Source organism: Lissotriton vulgaris, chromosome 3_1 (genome assembly GCF_964263255.1).
Source record: "Lissotriton vulgaris chromosome 3_1, aLisVul1.2, whole genome shotgun sequence".
Taxonomy (NCBI): domain Eukaryota; kingdom Metazoa; phylum Chordata; class Amphibia; order Caudata; family Salamandridae; genus Lissotriton; species Lissotriton vulgaris.
Genome location: NC_141689.1, coordinates 52,367,133 through 52,385,669, shown reverse-complemented (window position 1 = coordinate 52,385,669; position 18,537 = coordinate 52,367,133). Strand labels below are relative to the sequence as shown.

General features: G+C 43.6%; 1 protein-coding gene across 1 annotated transcript in view; it reads right to left on the bottom strand.

Annotated features, from left to right (window-relative positions):
* Nucleotides 1-394: 394 nt before the first annotated feature.
* Nucleotides 395-18,537, bottom strand: part of LOC147725927 (long-chain-fatty-acid--CoA ligase ACSBG2-like) — a 279,020-nt gene continuing 260,877 nt past the window's right edge. Inside the window, exon 12 of the mRNA XM_086960051.1 lies at nucleotides 395-6,308. Coding sequence (XP_086816177.1) covers nucleotides 6,232-6,308 — 77 coding nt within the window. The 3' untranslated portion in view covers nucleotides 395-6,231. The remainder of the gene's footprint in view (nucleotides 6,309-18,537) is intronic.

Here is an 18,537-nt window from a genome sequence, read left to right as displayed (position 1 = left end):
ATATATTGATGGATCAAAAGCCACTACGAATTTCCCTTCGCACAGCTTTCATTAGGGTGCTAATATCTAATGAAAATACCGAGAAATTTCCAGTGGCCTGGTCTCCTACTAGACTGGAAGATTCACCAGTAGACCGAGGAGATTACCAGCTCTCAGCACAAATTGTACTTTAGGATTGAAGGCCAACTTGTTAGAAGGACCAAAGCATCTCCTTCAACACTGATGCACTTAATGCTCGACAAAATTGATTCAACAGACTGCGCAGCTTTTATTTTTATTTATATATTCTTTTATTGAGATCCAACATAATTTCAAATTCATATATATAATAACAAAATACAAAAATGATGGTCGTACACCAATGATCAATAAATACATCTTACGTATTCAGAGCTATCAATATGCAGAGCAGTGACATTAATTTAAGAATCAACAAGTGAAAAAAATATAAATTCTATATTGTGTGTAATTCTAGCAGCCAGCGAAAATGTACAATCCCGAGCAATTAAAGTGCACACAAGATAAAAATGTGCACACTGCAATTTCTAAAACATGCATACAATCATTCTAGCAACCCCTTAAAATAAGCATTTACAATCCAAATGGGGATACATGATGTGCGTAATGCAGAGTAAGAGTAAAGTCTTTGTACTCTAACCTCTATTTCTACTCAAAATTTGTTCCCACAGCTTTTCAAATTTCATGATCCCCCCATTTCGCATTGCACCCAGCCGTTCACTGTTTCTGAACCCATTCACTCATTGCTGGAACGTGTTGTGATCTCAATTTTTTAAGCAGATGGGACCTGCCCACTACCATTGCAAAATATAATAAGTTTACTTGTTGGTTATGTTTAGAGATGGATCATATCTCATTACTTTCAACCAACTCTTAGATGCCAGTTTGTTTTGCCATTCGGTCTCCAAATAAAGAAATATTTAATTCCAAAACCCCTCGACCGAAGGGCACTGATCGATTATATGCATTCAATTGCCTACAGGGCCTTTTAAGCACCAAAAACAGTGACAAGACTGGTTAGGATCAACCTATAAGAGGAAATGTGGAGTTCCATACAGTATACATTTACTGAAGAATAACATCCGGGGCAAGTTAGCCAAATGCAACACACTATAGTTACGTTTATTAACTTTAGTCCACATTTTAGCAGTTAATTCCCGTCCTTCATAACAGACTGTGCAGCTTGACGACGATGGACTGCGTGACTCGACAACGACGCATCCCGTGCATTGCAAAGGAGTTTGTTGATGAAGCCTTGCTGATATCACAAATCGCAAATGATGCATCGCCTACATCCAAGGGATCGACGAAGCTGAATCGCCTACTCTGCTCCCCGCATCGGGCCGGTGACATTGAAGCTTCCTACTTTTTCAGCAGGATCTGCATGAATCCTGAGCTAGCCTGTGCTCCATCATTGTCACTATGAACTTTGGATTAACCCTGGTCTAGCACGACCAGATATTCCCGGTTGGCACTTTAAGACGCTAAGCACCATATTTTTAAATATTCTTTTAAATGTTATAACTCCGGCACGACTTATTGTATTTTTTGTCATTGTAGTCTTACGTTATTTATAAAATGATGTTCTACCAGAGGATGAGCACAGGTAATCTTTTAATGTGTATCTAGCTTACTCTGACTGGGATTGTGGTCCCTACTTCTATAGGGTGCATACCTTTGCCAACTAGAGACCCAAGGGCCCATGTATTAGACGCTTGTGCCACAGGGGCATCTTTCTTCATAATCTCCGATGGCACAAACCTATCAATCCTATCTATGAGGCCACGCAAAGCTACTTTGCGTGGCTTTGCATGGCCTCATAGATATGGAGTAAGACAGTGCAGTCGCTGCTTGCCTTACTCAGCCCTGGGGGATTTTCAATGTGTGCTGCAGTGGGGTTTCCCATGCAACACTCATTGATTTTGATGGTGCCCTAGATTTAGTTAATCACGTACACCTGGAGAAGTATCAAAATCTTACACTTCTCCAGAGCAGGTGTAATGAGAAGAAATGTTTTTATTTTTGATTTTATTTTCCTCCTTCCATGTGTGATGCATTCTGCAGCACGCATAGAAAAAGGTAAACACCTCTTCGGTTTATTTTTGTGCAGGAAGGTGCCCCTTCTTGCACAAAAACAACACAAAAACCCTTGTATTAAGGTGCAAGGGTGTCTGTGTTGGCGCTAGGTAGCAAATTGTGCACCAGTGCAAGGGGGAAGAACAGGAATGCATTCCTGCCCTTTCACATTGGTGTAGGCCCTACGCCAATTCCCAGTAAATGAGGGCCCCATTTTCTAACATTGGTCATCAGCGCTAAGGATAGGACTTGCATTTGTGCAATACCACATAGTAACCTATTGTTGTCTACAACTCTATATTAAGATTAAATCAAGACTTTTCCAATTCTCTCTAATTAGCTTTTAGAATTTAATCTAAAACCATGTATTTTGCTAGAGAACCAGCACCTGCATCAGCACCTGAAGGTGGGTATTGCTTTTGTGAGTGACATTATTCATTTGTCGCCTTTGTTGTTATGGTCTAAAGTTTGGCAGTCAGAGGAGTTAAAATTAACGAAGGAAATCTTGCATGACTGCCTTAAACTTGATCACTCCATGAATATTCCGTGTCTTCGATATGTCAGGGACACTTTTAATAAAATCGGGTTAGGGCAATGTTTGAAAGTCTAGTTATGACTGGGAAGGATTATAAGTTAATTATCCGAAAAGCTTATTACTCCAGCCGAGGCTCTTTGAGAAGTTTGAGCTTCCTAAGCTAGACTCCCATACTGTGGCCCAGCTTAAGCATTTTGGCAAGGAGTTTCTTGTAACTATGAGAGGCTTCACCTCAAAGGTGGAGCTGCAGAAATTCTTGAGAGCTAGCTGATCCTGGGATCTGTTGTGGATTTGGGACTGCCTGTAGAGGGGGACAACAACTTGCCTAAAACAGTAGTGGTTCCCAGAGCAGGGGCAGCACCTCATCACAGAACCTGTCCCCAGAGGAGCTAGCAGACAGGAGGGAGGAGAGGAAGCTTGAGCTTGAGCTTACTAAGCTAGAGAAAGAGCAGGCTCTGACTGAGAGGAGGACACCTCTTGACAGGTGATGTGAGCCTATGAAGTGTCTCCAAGAGTGCAAAAGCTCCCAGAGGAGTCTTCGGCTGATAGTTTATGGAGGTACATGTCCGCACTGGTGTGGGACACTTCTTAGACTAGAAGGGGATCAGACTTGCTGCACTGCACTGCACTGAAGGCCATATTAGTCAACAACTATGGGTTGACTCATGAAAAGTTTAGGAAGTGGTTCAGGGCCAGCTAAAACATCACAGATATGGGTGGATTTCTTAGAATATGCTAGCAAGGCACTGCAGGGCAGGGTAAGGGACAGCAAGGATGGCAACTATTCTGGACTGTACAACAATTTTGAAAGAGCACATGCTTAGTATTTGTTTTCCAGTACTGTGCCAATATCTAGTTGATTGGAAGCTTTCTGACCCCAGGAATCTTGCTGAGGAGAAGGACATCTGAATGAATACCAGAGTGTCCAAAAAGTTATCTGGAATACTCCCAAAAGGGTGGGCAGGGTTCATTAAAGAAGTAAGAAGGGGGAGATAAAAAAGAACAAGTTCTCTTCAGGCCCCATAACAACTCATAGGAGGAAGGGCCTCATTTAGTGGTGGGAGGTGAGCTCCACTCTGCTCTGCCAGCAGAGCTTTCAAAGTTTTGCCAGTTTGTCTGAGCCAGTGCCTGTGGAATGCTGAGCAGCTCCTAGAAGGTGAAGTAGCACCTGCCTTCCACCACCCCCATTGGGCATTCTGACAGCGAATGAGAATACCACCATTGAATAATAAACCAATTCAAGAGAACTTCCATTGATGATTTTTTTATTTAAGTTCCTGAACACAATTTACCCCTATCCCAGGAAAACATGCAGTGCTAAAGGGGACAAACCCCAATTGGGGAATGGTGCTTCTATTCTAGTGTGTTCACACTCAAGGATAAGAGTGTGACACCCTTTATGCATGCTACAAATTGAGTGTGATTCAACATAAGATTGGAATACTGGGCGTTCGTGATCCTCTATATATGTGATGTAGAAGATTGATCCACCTTTGAGGAGTTATTTAGGGCACAGAGGGAGTGCCAAAGAGATGAGGGCATGAGGCAACAGGATGACGCCTAACCAGCAGCTGATGCCTCTGGAAGCCATCACATTTACTTTGAGGACAACCTACTTTACAGTGAGCCTACAACTCTATTTCATGGGACAACAAAATGCTGGCTCATGAAATTTCCTTACCAGGACACCTGGGCCATGACAGGACCTTTGCAAGCCTTGTTTCTCACTTTTATTGGCCTATGATCAAGACTTCCTCAGATGCATTCTGTAGGACTTGTGCAACCTGCCCATCAGTGGGAAGACATGGGAGAGGCTGAAAGCCCCTCTTAATCCCTTGCCTGTCATTTTGACACAGCCTTTAAGAGGGTGGAAATCAACATTGTTGGGCTTATGGATCTCCAGAATGCTTCTGGCACCAGGTTTATTCTGGTGCTGGCGGATCATGCCACCAGGTACCCAGAGGACCACAACTGTACCTGCAGTGGCAAAGGCCCCAATGGAGATTTTTACCTGAGTGGGTTTCCCAGAGGAAGAGTTGGCTGACAGAGGCACCACCTTCATGTCTGCTTATATGCAGTCAATGTGGAAGAAGTGTGGGATAACCTACAAGTTCTCCACCACTTACCATCCACAAACAGATGGGTTTGTTGAGAAATTCATCAAGAACCCTGAATGGCATTACTAGAGGCCTGCCTGAGGAATAAGTGGGACATGCTCTTGCCATGCCTTCTGTTTGCATTAGCATACAGGGAAGTGCCACAGATGGAAGCGGGTTTCAGCCCCTTTAAGCTTTTGTATGGACACCCAGTCAGAGATGGGCAGGAACAAGCTCCCAGGATGATTCCCTAGGATTTTGTGAGCTACATTCTGGGCTTCAGAAGCCAAATGGCCAAGCAAGCTTGACACAACTTAGAATGTTTGTTTTGGTTAAGCACTCCATGAGCGGACATGTGTTTTACAGCTGTCTCCTTTGCGTTCTTTCGTCTCCCCTCCACAATGTTGTCTCTCACACTTGTGTTTCTCTCCCCCAATGGCACTGGTGTGGCACTCTCTCAACCTTATACATTCTTCTTTGCTGCCTCTCCCCAGTCTGCTGTGTTGCTTCTCCTCCTGCCTGCCTTGTTGCACTTCTCATTTTGCTTTAGGCTCCACCCCCTCTACAACCTGCTCCCGCAAGTTTCTCTGTTTTTCAAGAAACTTTTTTTTATTCACCATTCTCTCATGGCTCCATAAAAATACTTGGGCTTGATTTACAAAGAAAGTTACGTCTCGTAACTTTCTAAATGTGGAGTCCCTGCAATTGGGGCAGAGCCTCCACTGTCACAGAGGAGTCTCCACATTTGGGGCAGAGTACCCGTATTGTGCAAATTCGAAACAGAGGCTCCACCCCAAGTGCAATGACTCTGCCCCAACTGCAGCGGCCGCACCCCGACTGCAGGGACTCCGCAGTCGGAAAGTTATGGGTGGTAACTTTCTTTGTGAATCAGGCCCACTGTGTTCTTTTGTACACATGTACAGGTTTGCTGAATTCAGGCACGCACCTAAAAAATTACAAAGCAGCAAAACATTGTGTCTTCTATTATTAGACATCCTGCGCAGCCACCACAATACTGGACAGCACGTCTATGAAGATATTTGTGAAGTCAATAACTCTTAAAGGCACTATCGATTGGCTTTGCCAATGCTTGTCATCTTTTGTTTGTGTATCTTTCAAATCATGGTCAGGCATGGGGAGCGAAGGTCCCATGCAACCCTCTTTTAGAGCTTGCTCAAGAATCTTTATTTACTCCATCTACTTAGTTTACAACAAAGTGGTAGCTGATAAAGCGGACGCAATATTAAAGTGATATACTGTATGTAATATATTGAACTGCCACCAATTTGTTTAGAGCAAATGTACCCAGCATACTCTCAGGAGGGTCATATGAATGTCATTCTAATGATATATTCTGATTCCATGAATGTACATTCATTATGCGGATATTTTGAAAAAATAGGTTCTGTCTATCCTTTACCCAACATGACAATCCTTCATTTATAAATTGTAAACACTCATTTAAAAGCACCCCAAGCACATGCTTGCATTCTTCATTAAAATATGTCACAGTTTGTAGAGCTCTTCAATGCACTCCTTGTACTTCGTCATAACCACGGAACGCCTCAGCTTCAAAGTGGGACCTGTGGCCAAAGAAGAGAAGTGTGTTAAAAAACAAGGGACACCCAAGTATTTGAAACAGGAACCTGTGGCTTTAAATTAAAGTGTGACTGTGGTTCTTGTAAGTTATCAAAGGGTATTTTGTGGTCAAATATCATAGTAGGAAATGATCATCGTTTGCGTGGTGTTCCCCCAGATTTTTGCCTTGAGATTTTTGGCTGGCTGTAGATCACTCTGCAATATTCCTCTACTAACCAGCGGTAAAGTACTTGTGCTCTCCCTTGCTATTTAAAACAAACAAGGACAACTTTATATGTCAACATTGATTGACTAGGGTAATTCAATATAATTAGAAAACTGTTGTCCTGTGGAACTGCATTTAGGAATACTTGCAGTCTATTTTCAAGTTGTTCAGTTGATATGTATCATAATTAGAATTCTGTTGATATATAAACATAAGTCATAACCCAAAAATGTGCAAATGACGCAGTGCTGGTGTAGGAGAATATATATGATTGATACCAAATACAATATACATATATATCCCTGGTTATCAACAGTTTGGAACATAGTTCATGTTAGGGGGTTATATTTATGTATATATTTCCTTCATTTCATTCTGTAACTAGGGAACAGGGTGTTTCAACCCAATTTCAACTGTAAGACCTCATCTGGACGATATGAATAACAATATAATGTCTACCAAGGAGTGAAATAGTGGGTCTTAGCTAACACATAACACTAATCTTTGTACAATTCAGCGGAATACATTGAAGTTAGACTACAGGTATTCCTGGAATGAGTTCCACAGGACAACTGTTTTTAATGTTATTGAATTACCCATCTCACTGTGGGCATTTAGGGTTGTCCTTGTTTGGCTTATGTAGGTAGCAGCAGACAGTATTCAGCAAATACATTGCTGTGATATACCTGAATTACACATTACAACAGTGTCAGCGGGTACGGCTAAAGAAGCTCTGTAATACACTGATGAATATATATCAGAGATAGTAGGGGGACCTTCCTTTCTTTGGTTAAGGGACACTCTTACCACAAATACCCAATATGACCTGAATGAACTAAAGTAACCTAAAAGAGAGGCAGCTAGGAGTCAACAACATGGTCAACTATTGACAGAGTATTTGAGGGCTGTTGTTTTCCTGTAGGATTGCAAATGAGAAAGAAACCAATTATTTTTACCCAGGGTAAACAACTCCTGTTATTCAGTGTTGCATAAACATGCTGAATTATCACAAAAATCAGCTAGATTATACAGAATTCCATGATTGGAATAGTGCTAGTTTCTAGGTGCAAAAATTCCCTCTCATACCCAAAATGAACACGAGGATGCATTTTGCGTTAACGAATAGAGCTGAATGCAAGAGAACATAAATAGCAAGCATAAGCAGTTGCTCTCTCTCAATAAAATTGCATTTGTGGTAAGGTATTTCAGCCCTAAATTGCTCCTAATTACATTGCATTATTATCTATAAATCTGCATCAGACAGTAACATAGAATTATTGAAGTTACTAAAATTACTTTGGAGTAATTGAAATTCCGCCCAGGCTTAATTTTTACTTGAATTGAGAAAAGTTAGCACAATTTCAGTTTCATTAGGAATATCTGTTCACTTTATTTCATTGTGTTGGGCATAGAAACTGCTCTATATAAAAATGCATTCAATTTAAGCTTTTGGAGTCTTTACTGTTCCTGAGACTTCTTGAATAGGGGGCAAGTTCTACCTCTTGCCCTTGGAGAAACTCACAAAAAAATTACAGAAATCTCAGTCCAATCCTTTTACTGCCCGCAACAGAAGCAACAACAGCAGGCCAACACAGCAAAGCACACAGCAAAGTGGTAGTCCCTCCTCAGAGCTCCTCCAGTTCTCCTTATTGGCAGTCATCTTGGTTCCAAAAGAGTTCTAAAGTTTAGGAGTTTGGGCCCCACTATTTATAGCCCAAAATCCTTTGTTATCTGGGGCAGAGAGTGTCTTTGCCAAGCCAGAAACAGTTCTGTCCTCTCTGGTGTAGCTTCCTGGCAAGGGCTGGAGACAGCATTGCCTGAGGCAGACCAGGCCCATTCTCCTCCCCCTACTCTAAATGCAGCCCAGGTCTATTCAGCCCATCCCTGACCCATCTAGACTCTCTGGAGCCACTGCCCCTCCCCAGCCCCAGTCATCCCAAAACCAGACAGTCACTCCACAAACCCGGCAGAGGCACACAGGAGGGCTAAGCAAGAAAATACCTACTTTCTAAAAGTGGTATTTTCAAAACAGAATACTAAAATCACCTTTAATAAAAGATGCATCTTTAGACTCTGAGTTCAGTCATATTAAACTTTATTTTTCTACCTTGTTCTTAGGGGTAGTTATATTTATACGATCTTATAAACAAACTATCCATTCTGTCCTATGGCAACAGGTAGCCTTGCAATAGTGAAAAATGAAATAGGCAGTAATACACATTCACCAGGACATGTCCTACCTTGCACATACACTGCATCCAACCTGCAGGGGTACCTTGGACCTACCTTAGGGGTGACTGATAAGTAAGAAAGAGAAGGTTAGGGCCTGGCAAGCAGGTACACTTGCCAAGTCCAGGTGACCTTGACCCTACGCTGGGCCGGTCGCTCCACGCACTGCACGGCTCCCCGTGAGTGTGCCCAAGTGATGTAAATATATAATTTACCGTCGTAATTTCTATGCAGGTAAGTACTTAATCAATAATAACTCAAATCGGAAAGAAAGAACCAGAGTCCGTGGTGTCAGAGTTCTTAGGGGTTTTATTCCTTAAAAAGGAATGGTCAAGACCAGGATATCATGTTCTTCCCACCACAGGGGTGGAAGAAGGGATAGAGCAATGTTTTATTGACAATACATAGCTTATATACTTAATTTACATCATAGGAAGTAATAGAGTAGGCGTAACAGCTGAGAGTAGACAAGATAACAGCATCCACGTGTTACTAGTGCGTAATCAGAAGGCGTGGACTAGGCGTGAACTGGAGGTGTGTGCTAGAAACGTCACAGATAGGTGTCACAAAGGGGTGGCACTAAGCAGAAAGTTGCAATGTCAGCAGAAATCAGAGGCTTGGATGCGCGCGCAGCTGCATGACGTGTGATTGACGTGAAACTGGAGGGTGCAGGGGGCTTGACATTTGCACTGACGGAAAGAGACAGAAGTCTAGCATGTCAGATCAACTTGTGCTTCTATCATATCTGATATCTGGTGTTTAGGAACTGAGCTATCTGGGCGGAAAGGTCTCTGGGGCAGAAGCTATTCTATACTGACTGTGAGTGCGTGTATAAGCGCCTGAGTGTCTGCATGAGAAGTGTGGGGGCATGGGCCTTCCATGGGAGCATGGTAACAGAGGCTATGAATTACTTGAATTACTTGCACGGAGACAGGCAGGTCCTTTGGCTCTGCAGCTGAGTGGGATGTTTACTGAAGCTAGTAGGCAGGAATGTATTTTCGAGGAGCGGAACAGATAACTCGAAGGTTGAAGTCAGTCTTGGCAGGCAGCAGGCTGAGCTAAGCGCGGTGAGCCGCGCTGGAAGTAAGTCAGAGTTCACGGGTACAGAGGCAGCCTGGGCTGAGGCTTTCAGAGTCAGGAGGAAGAAAAAGGCTCGATGGCAGAAATTCTGGGCCTACTTTGCCAGAGCTGAAAAACATGTAGAATACACTACAAAAAGACGTTGGCATAGCATACTTAGGGACGGACTATCCAACCCATTCAGGGTGGGTCTGAAAGAGGACATGTTAACGTTGGACGCAAATGTATTTGCGTCTTCATAGCTGGCACAGGAGGGAAGTTACATGCACTTTAACTCGTACATGGAGACGGTGGGGTACGCGCTAGGGAACACAACTCGACCAAAATTTATATTTCCTCATTCCCTCCTTGTTCCCTACGGACCCTTCATGATATATCGATCATCATAAATTGATCAGTTTGTTCTTGTAACATAATTTGTTCGTCTCTCTTCCGTTGTCTGTTTGAGAGAAAACTGGAATGTTCAATGCACGATGTGGCACATAGTCCACATATCGCCGGCCCACACTGTAGGCACAGGCAGCAGCTGAATACTATGACAAGGCCAAAACCTAGGAAGGATAGGATCTTCCATCCCCAAGCGGTTAACGTTGTCCAGAACCAACCGGACCAAGTCCAGGTGCCTGGATTCTGATGTATCTGATTTGCAATTTTATGCAGACGTGTAATAGCTTGATATACAGATGGCGCGTTTTGTGGAATGAAAACACAGCAACTTGACCCGATGACCTTACAGGCTCCACCTCTATCTGCCAAGATGACATCAATAACAAGACGATTCTGAAGGACAACAACCCGCATGGCAGATTGCTCCTCTGTTAGGTTACCTAAGGCGGAGGCAGTTTCATGTACTACAGCTTCAAGGGTTCTAGTTAATCTACGTATTAATTTACTGTTTTGGACGGGGCCTAAAAAGAAGAAGAATCCTTTATTAAAATCGGTGTATTGTTCCCATGCCGTTTCTGTATAGTCGACAAGCGGGAGATCTCTTCGGATTCTATTCTTTACTAGATTTGTGTTTCTGTGGTAATCAGGAGGGGCTAGAAAAACAGGTGGCAGAAGGAATGCAATATAACAGGTACCATCCCAATCTGGAGGCAGACGTATGTATGCGGTATGACCACAAACAAAATAAGAATGACGGGTAACTTTAAAGGATGATTTACCATGATCACTGAATTCGACCACAGTAGTACATTTACTATGACCTAAGTGTACTGAACCTTTCTTTCTGACACATAATTCACCAGTGACTGGTAATACTGGTATAGCGGGCAGGACTGGTGCAGCTTCGGATTCAACAGTAAGAATCATAAGGTTAATTGTGTAATTACTTAGTCCATATACTTCATTTTCTAGATCAGTTCCTATTCTAATGGGGAGTCCCTCCTTATCAGGGTAACAGACGTTGAGCAGGACTAAGTTCAGGTTTCCCCAAACCCAGCTCCCGTCGAGGACAGCAATATCAGGATCTAAAGAATTAATTATTTTGAACCATGCACCACAGGAGCCGTTGTGAGTGAACGGGTACGGAAAGAGGGGCAGAGCTCCCTTGTAATTCTGGTAGGGAGGGAGTCGGCCACATATCCAGCAGTTTGTAGCGTTATTAGTCTGATGGGAGTGGTGTAACATACTAATGAATGTGTTGTTGCGCAGCGCAAGTCTGTAAGAAAGTTCATGTGGAGGTAACTCGCTAAAAGAGTGTTCAGCAGAAACATTGTAAGCAGATTGTTCATGCTTGAAAATAGGGCAATAGATTGGAAGAAGTACACTGGCAACAATTATCAGAACACTTAGAAAAAACATGATTAATAATGTCACTATACAGTGACTACGCAGTGATTTGCAGTATGTACGTTTCTTGAATTTTCTCTCTCTCTCTCTATCTCGATCTAGGGGATACATGTCAGAAACTATTTAACCGATTCACCTAGGGGAGGACTTAAACAATTAAACTGTCTGACTTGCTAGATCGAAGCTTGAGTTTATACTCCTCCTGGGGAGTTTTCTCTCGTTCGGAAACTTCAAAGTCACTGGGCTCGATACAGTCTTTGGAAGGGGTGGACGAGCCTGGGTCGGATTTCAGTTCATTGCATAATTTAACATGGCTCATGTGGATCCACCCCTTCCGGCCCTCAACTTTCACCGCTGTCCTTGTAGTAAGTAGAACGGTCTTCGGCGATTTCCAGCGGGGCTCCAGCGGACTTTTCCTGTCAAAGTTCCTTATGAGAATCAGGTCGCCTGGACGGACATCATGCGGCTTTACATCAGTGTTATCAGGGAAGGCTGCGGCAACCTGTGAACGACATGATTGGAGTGCAGACATCAAGGAGGCAAGGTAATCTGTCAACATATTGCAATCAACATCAGTAATTTTCTTAGGAATGGGCGTCCCCCACATATTCGGTGGTCTACCAAAGACCACTTCGTACGGGGATAGTCCTGATCTCGAATGGGCAACCATTCTCATATAGAACAGTGCCACTGGCAGGGCGACTATCCAGTCGACCCCTTTCTCTTGACATATTTTAGCAAGGCGTGTCTTTAGTGTCTGATTATGCCTTTCTACAAGGCCTGCGGCTTCGGGATGTCGGACACAATGGAATTTCCCTTGATATCCTAGCAGCAAGGAAACCTGTTTCATTAATTCAGATGAGAATGGCTGACCGTTATCTGAGTACACGACACGAGGCATGCCGTACCGTGGGAAGAATTCACGAACCAGCTGCTTGGCAGTGGTCGGAGCAGTGTAATCTGAGACTGGGTAAGCTTCGGTCCAACGGGACAGTGCACAAACAATTACGAGGACATATTTGAATCCTCGACAACGGTCCATCTGGATATAATCCATCTGGAGGACTTCAAAAGGGTGATCGGGAGGATGAAATCCACCTTGCTCTACAGGGACGCTTTTACCTGGATTGAACTGACAACAGATCATGCAAGTACGCACTTTCTGTTTTGCTGCTGCTCGTAAGTGTTTATTGCTCCAAAGATTTTGTAAACTGTCTAACATCGCTTTTTCCCCTAGATGTGCTGGACTATGTGCTGTATTAATTATGACTTGAACCATAGAGTCAGGGAGAAACCATGTACATTTTCCCTTCGTCATCCAACCTTGATCTGTCTGGATCCCTCCTAGTTCAATCCATTTCTTTATTTCATCTGGGGTAGCATGTGTCTGAATATCGATAACATCTAGTGTGGGATCTCTGACTGTCATACAATTTGTCGGTCCTATTGTCTTTGTCATGTCAGTTGTCTGAGTGTGAGTCAATGCTGTACGTTTTGCTGTCTGGTCTGCCAGGTCGTTACCCTGGGAAACAGAATCTGTAACTTTAGTATGTGCCTTACACTTCATGACTGATATGCCTGAGGGCAGATGTATTGCCTCTAATAATGCTTGAATGAGGGGACCGTGTTGTATCTTGGCACCATGAGAGGTCAAGAAACCTCGTTCTTGCCATAACATTCCGAAGTCGTGTACGACTCCGAACGCATAACGGGAATCAGTGTATATGTTAACATTTCTGTTCTTGGCTAGTATACAGGCTCGGGCCAGAGCAATAAGCTCTGCCGCCTGAGCGGACAGTGTGTCAATACGATGTGTTTCTTTTACTTCGGTTTCAGTGGTCACTGCATATGCGCCCACTAACTCTTCTGTACTTGTTCGCATACATGAACCATCCACATAAAGTGTCAGGTCTGGATTTGTCAGTGGGACATCTGTTAAGTCTCGTCGTGGCTTTGTTACTGCATTAATGATTTCTATACAATCATGCGGGGCTGGATCTGTCATAATTGTAGGTAGCAGTGTTGCGGGGTTCAGAATGCTGCAGCGTCTGATTTCTATGTGTGGCTGGAATAGTGTCAATTCATAACCTGTCAGTCGTGCTATAGTCAGGTGTTGAGTCTGGGTTCTGTTTAAGAGAACCTCTACAGAATGTGGAACTTGAACTGTTAACTGATGGCCTAAAACAATTGAATCGCTCTGTCTGATCGCTAAGGCTGTTGCTGCTACTGACTTTAAGCACGCAGGGAGTGCCTGGGCTACTGAATCCAATGTACTTGAAAAATAAGCGCAAGGCTTATGTGAACCTGCTTGATCTTGAGTGAGGACAGACAATGCTGTACCATCACGTTCTGTAACAAAAAGTGTAAACGGTTTGCTGTAACATGGTGTCGCTAAAACTGGTGCTTGACATAATGCTTTCTTTAATTCCTCAAAGGCTTGTGTATGTTCCTGAGTCCAGGGAAGGACAGTCGAAGTCGCTGCCTCCTGCGTTGTTAACTGAATGAGTGGTTTAGCTAGAAATGCATACTGAGGAATCCATTGTCTGCAGTACGAGGTGAGGCCTATGAAGGCCCACACTTCCTTTTGTGTCTGGGGTTGTGGCATATTTGCAATTAACTGAATGCGATCGGGAGTGAGCTGTCTCCCCACTTTGGACAGCAAGTGACCCAAGTACACAACTTGCTGAACACAGAATTGTAGCTTCGAAGGAGACACCTTGTGTCCCTTGTCTGCCAGAAAATGTCAAACTGTCAGTGATGCTTGTTCACATTCGGGCTCACTTCGTGCGGTGATCAGCAGATCATCGACGTATTGCAGTAAAGCGGTGTTAACTGGCATTGTGATACAATCAAGTTGTCTTTTCAGTGCTTGGCTATAGATGCTGGGGCTTTCTGTGAATCCTTGAGGTGCGCGTGAAAATTTGAAACTGCGTCCATTAAACTGAATCCGAAGAGATATTGGCTCTCTGGCTCAATAGGTACGCTGAAGAAGGCGTTCTTGAGGTCAATTACAGTAAAGAACGTTGCTTCTGAATCAATAGAAGTCAATAAGGATGAGATGTCGGGAACCACAGGGTACTGTGGAATAATGCATTTGTTCAGTTCTCTTAGATCAATCACCAGCCGATATACTGGCGGTGCATTGGGATCAGTACGTTTAAGAATCGGAATGATGGGTGAATTACAGATATTGGAGTCGGTCTCTACGACCACTCCCTGGGTAATGAGCTCTTCAATAATTTCCAGTAAAGCCACTACAGCATCGGGCGGTAATTTGTATTGTCTGATTCGTGGTAGAACTACACCTTCTTTGAGTGTAACACGGTATGGGGTAATGTGCATACAACCTACATCAGTTGGGCCTTTTGCCCACAGGTGGTCTGGTACATTTTTCAATCTGACATCAAACTCACGCAACCTATAATGACCCTTGAAATCCCGCAGAAAGAGTCTAACTCCCTCCGGAGAACAGCAAATTATGGCTCCTAGAGCCTTCAATGTTTTAATTCCTAACAGATTTTCTGGACATGATTTCGTAAGTAACAAGTCTGTAACACGTGATAATGGACCCACAGCCAGGGGGACTGGTTCAGATACTTCATTTACAATGGGCTGTCCTGAAAAACCAAGGGAAACATTCTGTGAGCCTGAGAGGGGTGCCCCTGGGACTTCATTATGACTGATTGTTGTGCGGCTTGCCCCTGTGTCAATTAAAAACTTTCTGTCTTTTCCCAATACTTGACTGTGTACATGAGGACCCTCTTGATCTACAGGAATCTCAATAAGAGGCAAGCCAAACTCCCTCTCTAGGCTGTTTCATGTATATCGTGGATAATCGGGGTAAGCGGACTGGGCATACTGGTACATCTGTTGTGAAACTTGCTGAGACGCGGCAATGGGCTGCGGCTGTGATACCGCTACTGTCTGTGCTGTAGGTGAAGAAGCATGCGTAGGCTGTGTATTCTGCATGGGCTGCATATTCTGTGAAGACTGATGCTGGTTATGGTCTTGTCTAGGCGGATGCGGTCTTTCTTTAGTTTTACCTGTCGCTATGTTATGTTTCAGAACTGGGCATTCATGTACGTAGTGACCTGGCTGCTTGCAATAGTTGCATGTCCCTTTAACGGGAGCTGCGGCGTGACCTGTCTGGATCGTACCCTTTCTATTTCCGTCGGTATGGACCGACTGGGCTACTAACATTTTCATTTTCGTGTCTTTCATACGTTTCTGTTCCTGATCCTGTTCTTCTCTAATTCTGTTCTGATGGTATTGTAACATTTGTAACATCTGTGACGGCGTGTTTGCTTGCCATGTACTCTCAACCTTGTATACCCGATTCTTAACTGCTAACAGGGAATTCTCAACTAACTTGGATACAAAAAGATGCGGGTACGACTCGCTACTTGGTTTAAGACCACTATTAATAATAAAACATTTCTCGAATCTTGAATAGAAGTCACTAGTATCTTCGTCGGGTTTCTGTTTACATGCTGAGATTGCATCCCAGTCTTCTTTTCTAGTTGTCAATAATCTTGGCAGAACCTGTACTATCAGACCTGGTAGTGCTTTAGTTTTCTCCCCAAGGCCTACCCCTGGGACCCGTTTGTTCTCTTCATCTTCTATTTCTGCCCATGCAATCTTTTTGTCTCCCACCTCCCATTCTTTTTCCTTTAATTTCTCGTAGATGCCCGTGGGCAGTAATACTTTTAACATTTTCATGATATCTTCGTACGTATAATCTCCCATCAGTAACATGTCTTTAAGCTCTCTGTGGAAACCTGCAGGGTCTTTATCATGGCAGGGTACTAGTTTCTTCATTTCTAACAGTTCTAACTTAGTCAGTGGCGTGTGTACATACACGCGTTTCAAGGTACGATCTTCACCCATAACTGGATGTACTTCTCGTAAGGGGTTCTGACTTTCAATGCCATGCCGACGTTCCATATGATACATTTTCCTTTCTGGGGGCGGGGCGGGGACATATTCGGAGCTTATGAAAGTGTCATATCTATGGCGTTGTTCTAGAATTATTTGAATTAATTTGGTACTTAAACCTCTCCATCTATCCATGAGTAGTGCTTCTAATATTTCGGGTAAGGGACCTGGGTCAGAATGCTGGTTTCTGTACTTTGTGAGGAGGTGCTGAATCATGTATACACCTGCTAATTTCTGCTCGTCTGGGGAGAGGTTCAGAAATGTCTGCGCTACGGTGTCATTATCATATATGTCTGGATTTTCGGTCCATGATATGGCTGACCGGGCTAGTTCTTGTTCATCCATAGAATTGAGTACATGGTACCCTACTCGATCTCGAAGCCTTTTATCAGTCTCCTGAAACTGATGTTCAGCAGAATTCGGGTTGGTTAAGGCAGAGAAAAGAACTCTCTTGCTTTCTGGACGGATGCCTTTCCTAAGGTAAAGTCCTTTACCTACATATGCTATAGTGTCTGCAGTTTTTTCTGGTTCTTCATGTTCTTCTTCCCCCTCGGAGGAAGCCTTTTCTTTCTCTTTTTGGTGTATTTCTATCACTGCTTTTCTAATTTTCTTGTACATACTGGCTATGCAAGTCCCCTTGTCGTGTTTCCCTTCAGATATATTTTGACCCCACTTGTTTAGTGCATCTAATTCACTCTGATCTATCCCAGGCCTGTCTCGTTCTCTTATTAGGCAATTTATGAAAAAACGTAGTATCTGGGCTTGAACGTCAACTTTCTGATGCTCCATGGCATCCTTAATACTGTCGGGGTCCTTCCCAGTCTGAACAAACTCATATATTCTATCCAGGCGCTCCTTCATTCCTGCATAGCACAGCAGGAAATCAGTAGCAGATCTTAACCGTAGTGATGCCATCATCATTATATCGTTTTTGCCGGGCACTGGATCATATCTGCAAACTGAAAGGTTTTCTTTGAATATGTCAAGGCGGGGTGAATTGAATGAAAAAGGATTCCGCAAGTCCCCGAGCGGTAACCTGCGTGTCGATGGTGGGGTGTGAAAACCCCCGGTCGCACCCCCTTTGTCGGAAGCTTGAACATTATTTCTTTGTGGAGTCTGTACCTGAACTTGAATTTGTCTTTTAGTAGGATCAGGTAGAAGTGGTTTCGGTAGATCAACTTTAGGTACGGGAAGTGGTGGAGCTGGTGGAACAGGGGAAACCTGTCGTGATACTGGCAGAATATGATCTTGGGGCGGGTTACCACCCCCGTCCCCGTCGGTAGGCAGGGCGCGAACAGGCAGGTTGGTGTAAGCGGGTGCTACATCCTCTAGATAAGAATTCAGGAATATGTCTTTAGTGGTCCTATGAGTTACATTAGTTGGAACCAATGGTGGCGGCAGGTCTTTCGGTATTTCTGAAATGGCCTCAGGCGAACCCTCGGCCGCGAGATTCATACCGTTTACGAGGTTATTTCGTGCGCGGTCTACTTGCTCTGATTTTACTCGGATCCCCTCGGTAACTAACTCGTTTTCTTGGGCCTTGTCTGATTCTTTAAGTCTGTCTTCTCTACGTAGTGCTCTTTCAGCACGCTTATGTGATTCCTTACGCCAAAACTCTATGGCGTCTTTCTGAGATTGTCTGGCTTTCTTTTTCCATAGTGCTTCCTCTACCTTCATGATGCACTCGGCATCCCATGTTCCGGTAACGGGCCATCTGTGTCTTTCGTCTAGATGTTTAGTATAGTCAGCCCATAAATCTAGATATAATATGGCATCTATGCCATGCTTATGGTACATAAAATTACCTGGGGTGTCCCTAGGGGGGATAGAAATTTCTTCCTCTAGCATCCCTTTCCTAGTTCCTATCTGCTTTAACTTGTTGAAAAACGGCATCTTGTTTACTCGGTACTGAACGCTCAATCCTTGCTACTTGATACTGAATACAGCTAGTTATACAAGAACACATTAAT